We start from the raw sequence: 11987 nt of genomic DNA on the forward strand, positions 1-11987 counted from the left end.
GGGACAGATTTTTTTTTAATAGACTAGAATTTACACATCCAAAGGTATAATGTTATCCCCTTCAAGGCAGTTACCGTGGAAACTATATTTGTGCTGAAGATCTTGTCTTTGCTTGAAATATATGTATATTTTAATATTTAATACATATTATCTGGAAGTGACCTTCAAAAGCCAGGCTCTTTTATTTTGATTTTTCTTTTGTAAGTAGAACTGAAAGCAGGTTCATTCCTTTTATATCAGCATCCCTTATTTTTTATGAAACCAAATGGTTGTGCCCAGCCTGATCCCCTTCTTCAGTCACCCATGATGATCCAGAATGACTCTGCTGTTCCCAAAACTCAGATCCACTCTCGTAGGTCAAAGATTTGTCATCCCTGGGAATAAAGGAATGATTTTGGCTCTCAGTAATTTTGAGAGGAAATGCCCTGAGCAAGAAATAGTTTTGTCAGTAGCTTCCCATGAATGAGTGGGGATAATACTTGTTTGGACATCCAATTTCTGTTTGAACCTCAGTCTCATTATTGTCACACTTCATCCGTGTCAGGCAAGAGAACTTTTGTGACTTGAAGCTTGGTTCCAGTGCTCAGCCATTGAGAAAAGCTGGGTTTAGTGGAAATCTGAGAGCGACCGGGTGGTTAAAACAAGTGCAGAAACGTTTCATAACAATTAAAACTGATATCATGCCCTGATCCTTTATTATTCCCATTTTACAGATAAAATAAATGGAGTTCAGAGGCTCCTTTGTGGCCACACAGTTGGTAAGGGACTGGGGCCAGATTTGACCTCGGGTGTGGCACTTTCCCACTACACCATTCTGAAATGGACATACTGGGTCAAACCAGTCCAAAATTCTCCTAGGAGGAACTAACCAATCATCCCCAAATATGTTTAAGGTATTTGGCTGACCCAAGTGAGGCAGGAATTTGTGCGATCTTTTATAGACATTGTACTGGAATACTTTGAGAAGACAGACTAAAATGTGACTCACAGGAGGAAGGATACAGGGAAAGGAAGTATCTTGAGATTCGAACTTGTATGTCAGAATCAATCCACTGATTAGCACAGTGACGTGCATGTAGCAAGCACTTAGTAGATGTTTAGGAATTGAATGAAAGGTGACTGGGCCCATCTAAAAATTGGCAGATGGATGCCTGAGTATGTCTGTTCTGCCAATTTACAAATGGGCAATTTAAAAAAATACAATCAATGTGTGCCCTTTATATATATATAGAGTTTATGTTCTGCCTCCAGAGTGAAAAAAAAAAATCTTAAACCGAAAATATAAATTAGTTGGATCCACAATGCTTTGTGTTTTGCTCATGGAAGCTAGAGGTTTCAATCCAGCCAAATGGAGTTAGATCATAATGATTCTTCAGTTCTGTTGGAGGCATTTACTTTAAAGTATCTCCAAAATTTGGCATTCTTGTATTTTCAAGAGGGAAAGAGGCACTGGAAAATCAATTCATTTATGAACTGAGGAGCCAACTGGATGCAGCAACTGGAATCCCCAGCCCCTGAAATCTGGACAAGCTGTAGAACTGGGGCCATCTTGGTGCCTCATATCTGGAAAGATAAGGAGACTGGTTTATAGCTGACTTCCTAGGGGACTCGCTAGTCTCTTTGCTTCAGTGGCTTTATAAAGTCTCTTGCTTAGGTATGATGGTTTGGGGCAGTAGTTGAACGGGCATCTCAGCTCCTCTAGCAGCGTCCAATTTATAGTCTTCATTTCCAGGGCTCGTGGGAGAAGAGACCGATGTGTCTGGAGATGCTAAGCAGGAAAAAAAGCTTTTAGTTCAGATTCTTCTCTTTTCACCCAGTTAAAATGCAAACTTGAAAACTCAGACTGGAATCAGCTTTTGGACCTTTGTAGAGCTCACACTACATAATAGCTAAATTGGCTTACAAGAAAACTTGTATGGAAATTTGTTATTTTTTTTTTAAAACCTTACCTTCCATCTTAAAATCAATAATATGTATTGGTCCTCAAGCATAAATGCAGTAAGGCTAGGCAAAGGGAATTAAGTGACTTGCCTAGGGTCACACAGCCAGGAAATGTTTGAGGCCAGATTTGAACCTGATTCTCAATCTACTAAGCCACCTCAATGCCCCCTGGAAATGTCATTAACATAAAAAAATTTTTTTAAAAATAAACTGGCTGACAAGTCTGATGGCCCCAAATGCTTATTCCTTTTTGGTTTCCACTGATTTTTTTTTTTTTTTTTTTTTTTTTTTTTTTTTACTATTTCCAAAAAAGAATTGAGTTGACTCTCAAAGAAGCAAGATTTTCTATCGAAATCAAGGGTAATTAATCTGTTTTGGGCCATGGAACCCTTTGTCAGATGGTGAAGACTTTCTCCAAATAATATTTTTAAATGCATAAAATAGAATTATGAAGGATAGCAATTATATTGGAAAGACTCTCAACATAGATATTTTTCAAAATTCACAGACCCCAGATTATAGAAGCTTTGACCTAAGACATTTGAATATTTCCTGATATCCCCAACATCTGTATCTCAGATTTAAAGGACCTTCTTAGCCAATCCTTGCTGAGTGGCCTCCTGCCAAGAGTGCTTGCATTAAATAGATGCTTCCATCCTTGAGTTCCTTGATGGAACCAAAATCAACTCTAAGGTGGAATTTCAGGCACTGTGACAGGTGGGGAGATTTGAGATCTGGGAGCAGCACAATGCAGGGACAAGCTATTCTCTGAGACAGCCCCATACCCCTCCAAAGCCCCAAACACCCATTTGATTCCAGCCCAAGAGCCCTAGTTAGAACCTCACCATGACTTTCGTTAAAGGAGCAGCTCTGGCTTGGTCCAGGGGCAGCCTGGATCACCGAACTGAGGCTACTGGGAAGGATGTGGCTTGGGACTGGCTCTAGGTTTATGCTGGGCATCCCAGAATGATACTGAGGCATTTCCATGGTGTTCCCTGTAAGCAAGCACAGAGAAAGAGTTGGAATCAAGGCTGAAAGGTCTGGACAGGCTGAGGGTGTCATGATGTCACCTGAAGAAGGATAGTTCTTTGGTTCCACTGCCCCAGACACAAAAGCTACTCTGTTGTTATACCCATTAGTCAGTTTGAAAGAAAGACAAAATCCAGTTGCAGAGGAGAGGAATCTCACCCCCCCCCCTTTTTTTTTTCATATTGAAAGTCACGGATCTGCTGGGCAGGGGGAGGAGAAGGAAGCAGGAGAAACGATTCACAAGTAACCATTTTTTAAAAACCCTTATCGGGCCAGGCAATTGGGATTAAGTGACTCGCCCATGGCTGAGACCACATTTGAACTCAAGACCTCTGATCTCTAAGCCTGGCTCAACCCACTGAGCCACCCAGCTGCCCCACTTAGTATCAATTCTAAGGCAGAAGAACCCTGAGGACCGGACAATTGGGGTTAAGTGACTCTCCCTGAGTCACGTAGCTAGGAAATGTCCGAGCTCACGCTTGAACCCAGCACCTCCCAGGCACCAAGCCTGGGGCTCTGTCCATTGTGTTATCCCGCTGCCCTCCTGCTGCTTTTAATAGGACTGAGCATTTGGGATAAGGGAAATTGGTGAAATTCACCCAAGAGCCAGCAGCAGCCCGAGGTCTGCACATCAGTTTCTACTCTGCCCCGCTGATTGGCTCAGACAGGACCAGGAGGGGAGGGGCTCAGAGGGCGGGGCCTGCCCTACCTCCCAGGAGCATTTCCTGCAGCAAGCTGTCGATGCGAGCCATGCCGAAGAGTTTCACGAACTGGATCTGTTCGATCATCTGCCACGTGATGCTCTGCAGTGGGGGCAGCAGCAGCAGCAGGTCGCTGAAGCGGCCCCTCGAGTCGTACTGCCGGTCCGTGACGTAGTCCTCCAGGTTCACCTGCACCTGGAAGCGCATCCGTTTCACTTTGCCTGGGTCGCTCAGGCCTTTGCAGTCTGGGAGAGAAAGAGAGAGGGGAGGAGGAGCACAGTGTCACCGGGACAGGCCCTCCTCTGCCTAGGTGCAATCCCAGGAGAAAAGCTGGGTTTAGAGACGGGAGCGCCGGGGTTCAAATCTGGCCTCGGATACTTCTTAGCTGGGTGACTCTGGGCAAGTCACTTGGCCCCATTGCCTAGCCTCTACCGCTCTTCTGTCAGTACACATTATTGATTATAAGATGAAAGTAAGGATTTAAAAAAAAAAAAAAAAAAAGGCCAGTCACCACGGAACCATAGAAAGTCGGTGCTGAGGGCCTTGGTGCTTATTGGGCAGACGCCTAAGCCTGGTGTGCTTGCCACTGCTACATTCTCGCTTTCTCTCTCTGTCTCCATTTCGGTGCTGAAGCAGATTTGGCACCAATGACCCTTCTCTGTGCCCCCCCTCCCCTTCCCCTTCCTCTTCCCTTCCCTCTCCCTCTCCTTTCTCTCTCATTCATTCTCCCTCTCCCTCTCCATTCCCTCCCTCTCTCCTTATCCCCTTTTCCCTCCCCTTCTTCCCTCTCCCTTTCCTTTCTCTCTTATTCACTCTCTCTTCCTTTCCCCCTCCCTCCTTCCTTTCTTCTCTCTTTTTCTCTCTCCCTCTCCCTCCTCCCCATCCTTCTCTTTCTCAAAATCCTTACCTTCCATCTTAGAATCAATGATATGTATTGGTTCCAAGCCAGAAGCGCTGTAAGGACTAGGCAATGGGGGTTAAGTGACATCTAGGGAAGTGTCTGAGGCCATTTTCGAAGCCGGGACTTCCTGCCTCTAGTCCTCAATCCACTGCAGCACCTAGACCCCCCTACATGGTAGTCTCTTATCAAATGCTTAGACTCTCTTCCTCTTTCCCCTTCTATTGGTTGGCAAAAAGCATGGATTAAGCTTTGCCAGCCGCTGCCCTAAGCCTCTTTAGCAGGGTAGCAACATAAAGGTGCACAGAAGATTTTTCATCCCTTTTTAGACCAGAATGCTCTCCTTTTCCATCTCATCACCTTTTTTTCTCCCCTTGGCTGATTTCTCTTTCCCCTCATCCCCATGTTTCCACATTTTTGTTTCTATTTCAATGCTTAGCCACAGTTGGACTATTAACTTTGAATTCCCTTACCTGGATCAAAGAATATAATAGCTTTAAGACAAGCGTACTCGTTGTCATCTATTTGGATTTCTCTCAAGGGCTTGACCAACTCATCCAGTATTCTTATAGCAACTCGGGCAATTTCCAGTTCTGGGCAGTGCATAGGAATAATGAAATCATTTCCTGGGGAGGAGGGAGAAGAGCTGTATTATCTGTAGGCTATAGAATCATCTGCACTGGACTCTTAACTAGTACACCTGACATGCAAAGCCTACATACAGAAAATGGAACATAAGAAGCTGACCGCTAGTGTATCTACAAAGTGATATCCTAAATCTCTTCTGGTTGGAGTCCTAGGAAAGAAGCTCAGATGTTAATGAGCTTGTAGAAAAATGACCACCTGACTCAAGATCTTGGTAGAATAGTACCGATCATTTGGTATCAAAGTGTATTCTGGAGGAAAAATCATGGACATACCTAGCCGCTTCTTTGGGGTCCTTTTCACTCTGGTAGAGGTATATCCCTTCCCCTCCATGCCTTCCCTGATCTGGTCCTCTCCCCTACCCAAACACTGTTCTCAGGAAAAGTACAGATAGATTCACTCATCTTCAGGAGATTTATGATAGGACTTTTATGAGAGGACCTTTATGATACGACTGAGGATGACTAGGAATGTAGTACTGTAATGGTCAAGTTTCAAGCAAAAGTTTTAGATGGCTTGAGGAGGCATTTGGAGGCAAGGGCTCAGGAGTTGGTAATTACAATATAGTACAAGCAGATAACTGCCTCTTTTACTTCTGATTAAGTCAAACTCTGTAGTACACTGATAAGGAAAGGGTTTTCTACTGCATATTGTGCATTTAACAAATAAATTTTATTTCCAGCTAAAATCCCAACTTCTATAGGAAATTTTCCCTAATCCCCTCTTAGTTCTGGTGTTTTCTTTCTGTTAATTATTTCCTATTTATCTTTTAAAAAAAAACCAAGCCCTTACTTTTCATCTTAGAATCAACACTTTGTATTGGTTCTAAAGCAGAAAAGCTAGGTAATGGAAGTTAAATGACTTGCCCAGGGTCACACATCTAGGAAGTGCCTGAGTCCAGATTTGAACCCAGAAACTCCCATCTCTAGGACTCCATTGAACCACCCCTCTAATTATCCCTTCCATTTTATCTCATATGAAAGTTGTTGGTATATATTTGTTGACTCTTCCATTAGATTGTGAATTTAGGGACTTTCTTTTGCCTCTTTTTTGTAATTCCCAGCCCATAGCATGTTGCCTAGCATATAGTGAGTGCTCAATAAATGTTTATCCACAAAAGAAAAACATATGACTTATCACTTGTATATATGGGCATATGATTTGGCTTTAAGAGATTGCTCTATAGCAAAAATGAATAATATGGAAATAGGTATCAAATGATAACATCTGTACAACCCAGTGGAATTGCTCTGAAAGGAGGGTGGGAAGAGGGGAAGGAAAGGAAATGAATCATGTTAACATGGAAAAATATTTTTAAAATAAATTAATAAATCAGTGGAGAAAAATAAATGTTTATCAATTGATTTATAGAAGCCATTTCCAACTGGGGTGGGAGACCCTACTTGGACAATACTGTACAATAACTCCTCCTGACAGTAGGTGGTGCTTTGGTTATGTTCTACTAATCTGATGGAATTTGGTGAATTGTTGGATGCTTTCTTTTTCTTTCTTTCTTTTTTTTTTTTTTTGTAACTTCAGTCTATCATTTCTCCTTCCTTGCAATGCCATGCAATTCTATTCAGCAATAAAAGATCAAGAAAAACTCTTAATTAAGGCCATTGGGACTGGTTCATTGATGAAGTCTATGCCATGTTGTTGGTTTTTTGTAAATTCCTCTTTTTACATGGAAACATAGTAATGGGCAGCTATTAATAGATTTAGCCAAAGGTCCATAAAATGGTGGCTGAATCCTTAGCATAAGAATAGGCTTTGTCAGTGAGTTTCAGGATTCTATTTCATACCTACAACCTCTCCTCTCTGCTCCTAGGGTCACATCCTAGTTCAGTCCCTCATTACTTCTAAAAACCTCCTTGCTGAATTCTCTTCTTCTAGCCCCTCCGCCCCTCACATCCAAGAAGTTACCCAATGGACTTCTCATAGAGCAGTGGTTCCCAAACTTTTTTGGCCTACTGTCCCCTTTCCAGAAAAAAATATTACTTAGCACCCTGGAAATTAATTTTTTTATATTTTAATAGCAATTAATAGGAAAGATAAATGCACCTGTGGCCATCACCGCCCTCCTGGATCGCTGCAGCACCCACCAGGGGATGGTAGCACCCACTTTGGGAATCACTGCCATATGGATCTGAACTTGTCCTTTCACTCTTCAAGAAGTAGCAAAAGCTTTCAGTTGCCTCAAGGATAAAATGTTCTTCCTGTGGCTGGCATTTAAAGCCTTTCCCTGACTGGCTCTAGATTTTCTAGGCTGATTTGACATTATTCTCCCTCCAGTACTTTATGGTCCATCTCAAATGCCTGATGGTTATTCTCCATATGTGGTATATATTAAGATTAAAAATAATAAAGACTGATATAAATATATAAATTAGTATTTTAATTAAAGCCATGCTGATAGATAAAGTCATTAAACCACATGCTTATAAGAATTCAAAACTGCCGCTTCAGCCATAATTACCTCCCCTCTCATCCTGCGCCCAGTAGCTAAAGAGAAAGTTCAAAGTCACTACAGGAGTTTATATTTCTTCTCTTACATCATCCCACTTCCTGTCTACCATGAGGAATCATGGGAAATGTAGTTTCAAAGTCTCCCACATGTCCATAGTAAATATATATATATATAGTTTTAGATGGAATTTCTCAAATTTCACTTTTACAGAGCATAGCTCCAAATTGAAGTGATACCTAAGAGTTGTTTTGATTTGAATTTCACTAATTATTAGAGATTTAGAGCACTTTCTCATGCGCTTATTGATAGTTTTGATTTCTTTATGTGAAAATTGCCTATTCATGTCCCTTGCCCATTTATCAATTGGGGAATGGCTTGATTTTTCATACAATTGATTTNATATATATATACACTTTTAGATGGCATTTCCCAAATTTCATTTTTACATATTCTTCTCCTACCTTTCCCCTTTTGCTCAGGCTATCTCCTGCCTCGTGGAATCCCTAATTCCCTTCAAGTTTCCATTCTGATGTCACCTCCCACAATAGGAAGTGTTTCTTTATTCAATTCTTACTGTCTTTATACCATCCTTGTAAAAAAAAATACTTTCTCTATATATTTGCTTAACTTTGGATGTATCGTACATTTTGGATACCTATGGTTTTTGTACATGTTATGGATTTAAATGCAATTTCCCTCCAGTACAATACACCTGGGCTATTTTGTCCTTAGTTTTTGTGTCCTCAGCATATGCACAATATATAACGTAAGCACAGATAAGTAATTATAAGATAATTTGAGGAAGGAGAGGGTTTTGGTAGATGGAAAAAGCAAGAAAGACTTCATGGAATAGTCGGCATCTAAAGGATAATAAAGACTTTTATCAAATCTTGGAAGGGATCTTCTATTTCAATTTATTCTTTTTTTATTAATAGAATTTATTTCCAGGTATTTATGCCCTTCTATCGCCTTTCCACACCATAGAAGGCATCATCTGGCAAACAGATATGTGTATATAGATTATCTTTTTTGTGTTTCCATTCTCAATTCATTCTCTGGAAGCAGACGGTCACAAGTTATTCTCCACATATTAAATCTGAAGTGATAGATAATGTTCTCTTGGTTCTGCTCATTTTACTCTCCGTTATCTCATGTAGTTCTTTCCAAGTTTCAAAAAAAAATGAATCTGTTCATCATTTCTTATGGTGCCGCACTTCAATCTATTCTGGAAGAAGAATCCTTCAACAACATATCCAAAAAGCAGACGTTTAGCCTTCACAATAAGGTCCCTAAGTTAGGAGGGGAACCCCACCTGTTGGAGCAGGCCAGCGCTCTTTTGCATAGCAATAATAATAAGTTTTTCCTTCGACCAAGCCTAAATTTGCATCTTTTCCCTGCTCTTACCCACTCACCCAATGCTTGTGCTTCTACACTTTGGAGCCTACCACAGTGAATCTCTCTTATAAGGGAAAGTTCATCAAATGCTTGAAGGTGACCATAGTATCATAGTTCTAGAGCTAGAAGGCACCTCAGAAGCTAATAAATCCAGCCCCTCATTTTCAGATGAGGAAATGGAGCCTCAGGGAAGATTACCTTACTTGCCTGACAACTCAAAGGTAGTAAGCCTCAGAGGCAGCTTTTGAACCCAGGTTACCAATGCTATTTCCACTTGGTCCTTGTATGACCTTCAGCAGGTCACTTAATTCCCTGAGCCTCAGTTTCTTCAGATGTCAAATCTCTAAGGTCCCTTCCAGCTACAGAGCTATGATTCTATGATCTGTGTTTAGTGTGGAAAAGAGAAGATTTAGCAGAGAAATGAGAATTGTCTTCACGTACCGGGATGGCTAGTATTTAGAATACTTAGAATAGGGAACAGACTTATTTTGTGTCACTTCAAGGAAAGGAAGCCAAAGTCCTGAATGAAAGTTACAAAGATTTAGGTTTCATGTTAGGGAAAACTTCCTAGCAATTCGAGCTGTCCAAAAATGGAATGGGATGCTTCAGGACGTAATGGGTTCTCCCTTCCCTTGGAGTCTTCAGACAGAGGCCAAATGAACTCTTGTCAAATATATTTGTAGTAGGGGTTCTTTATTTGGGGTGTGGGTTGGATCAATTCCTTCCAAGTCTAAAATTCTGGGATTCTGTGACTCAACACACACACACACACACACACACACACACACACACACACACATCTGCCTCTGCAACTTTGGTTATCTCACGCACTAGAAATTCCTTATTCCTTTGAATGACTATTTGAATGTCCCTCATCCATCAAGGTCTAGCTTAGGTCTCATCTTTCCTGGCTCCTCCTAACTACAGATCCATTTCTGTATCCAATGTATCCAATGAACCAATGCGACAGTGGTAGTGCCACTCATTGCCAATAAAGGATCTACAATGGAAGTTGGGGCAGAGCAAGAAGGGGGAAATTTTAGAATTTTAACTCTTTTTACCTAAAAGCAGGAAATCCGTGTAGGGAATAGATCGTTTGGCTACTCCAAGAAGAAGGTGTTCCCCAGCATGGGCTCTTAATAATGCCACCTGCAAGCCACAAAGGAAGAGAAAATGAATTGATTACATATTCGAAGAAGAGCTGGAAAGGAATCTTTGAGAACTTTGAGTCCAATTTTCTCATTTTGTAAATGGGGAAACTGAGGCTCAGGGAAGAACAAAGAAAAGTGCATAGATGCAGTCAAATGTTAACTTCTTAATCAGTTACCTCTCTTCCTTTATGCAACATTCAAGTCTCTAAAGAAAAAGAGGAAAGAACCAAACAAAACTCAAGATAAAATGCTCATAGCTTGATAGCAATGGCAAATTGTATGCACTTGTACAATTCTTTCTTTTCTTTCAGAGGAGCAAGAAGTGTGTCTCATCATCTTCTTCTCTGGGACCAAGATAATACAATTAAGGTTGATGCTTAATAGTATCCAGGTGGTTCAGTGGCTAGACCATCAAGCCTGGAGATGGGAAAATTCTGAATTCAAATCTGGTCTCAGATGCTCACTAGTTGTGTGGCCCTGTGCAAGTCACTTCCCCATGTTTGCCTCAGTTTCCTCATCTGTAAAACAAGCTGGAGAAGGAAATGGCCAATTACCCCAGTATTTTTGCCAAGAGGACCCCAAATGGAGCCTTGAAGAGTCGAACATGAGTGAAATGCCTGAACAATAATAATTAGCAGTATCCCTGGATACTAAGCCCCGGCTTAGAATTGGCATGCAGTAAGCCCTGAGTAAAAGCTCATTGACTTGTGTTGACTTAATCTGAGTTTGGTACCATATTCCTATTGTTTTTATTTATAGAATTCTAGGCATTATACATAGTGTTCTCTTGGTTCTATTTTCTTTGTTCCATATCAGTTCATACAAGTGTTTTCTTAGCAGCAAGTTGATATAGGAATAGAGCATCAGGTCTGAAGTCGGGAAGACCTGAGTTCAAATTTGGCCTCAGAAACTTACAAGCTGTGTCTAGTGTTTCATCTGGTTGCCTCAGTTTACTCACCAATAAAATGAAGATGATAATAGTACCTACCTCCCAGAGTTGTTGTGAGGATCAAATGAGCTAATTATAAACTACTTAGCATAGTGTGTGGTCCATCGTCAGCACTATATAAATGTTTAGTAGTAACAGTAGTATTATGCCCCCTATGTTTATATTTTTTCCATTATTTCTCTTGAAATTCATCACCTTTCATTTCCCCTTTGCCCATGAAATTTGTTATCTGGTCTAGTTCTATAAAGAAACTCCTTGGAATTTTAACTGGCATAACATCAATCCTATAAATTAATTCAAATAATATTGCCATTTTTATTATATTGACAGCCCAACCACAATGACTCTAATTATTTGTCTTCTTTTATTATTGTAAAGAATGATTTGCATTTAAATCTCCTGGGTGTGTCTTAATAGTACCCATTTCAGATATTTTATGTCCTGTACTCTCTAGTTGTTTTGAATGGCATATCCCTTTTTTATTATTTTCTCCTGGGTTTTGTCAATACTGAATATAAATTCTGATTTTTTGTGTGTGTGGATTTATTTTGTATCCTGCTACTTTACAGAAACTAGTGATCACCTTGATTGGTTTCTTCACTGATTCTATGGGGTTTTCTAACCAAACTGGCCTTTTTTTGTCACCTCCCCTCTATGTGCCTTTGCACTAGCCATTCCCCTTATCAAGAATGCATTCCTGGGGCAGCTGGGTAGCTCAGTGGAGTGAGAGTCAGGCCTAGAGACAGGAGGTCCTAGGTTCAAACCCGGCCTCAGCCACTTCCCAGCTGTGTGACCCTGGGCAAGTCACTTG

General features: G+C 40.9%; 1 protein-coding gene across 1 annotated transcript in view; it reads right to left on the reverse strand.

Moving 5' to 3' along the window:
- Positions 1-1634: 1634 nt before the first annotated feature.
- The window catches only part of LOC123233250 (hepatocyte nuclear factor 4-beta-like), a 69813-nt gene continuing 59460 nt past the window's right edge, over positions 1635-11987 (reverse strand). Inside the window, exons 6-10 of the mRNA XM_044659402.1 lie at positions 10138-10225; positions 5043-5195; positions 3680-3916; positions 2787-2936; positions 1635-1768 (exon numbers count right to left, since the gene is read on the reverse strand). Coding sequence (XP_044515337.1) covers positions 1635-1768; positions 2787-2936; positions 3680-3916; positions 5043-5195; positions 10138-10225 — 762 coding nt within the window. The remainder of the gene's footprint in view (positions 1769-2786; positions 2937-3679; positions 3917-5042; positions 5196-10137; positions 10226-11987) is intronic.

This window comes from Gracilinanus agilis, chromosome 2, assembly GCF_016433145.1.
Source record: "Gracilinanus agilis isolate LMUSP501 chromosome 2, AgileGrace, whole genome shotgun sequence".
Taxonomy (NCBI): domain Eukaryota; kingdom Metazoa; phylum Chordata; class Mammalia; order Didelphimorphia; family Didelphidae; genus Gracilinanus; species Gracilinanus agilis.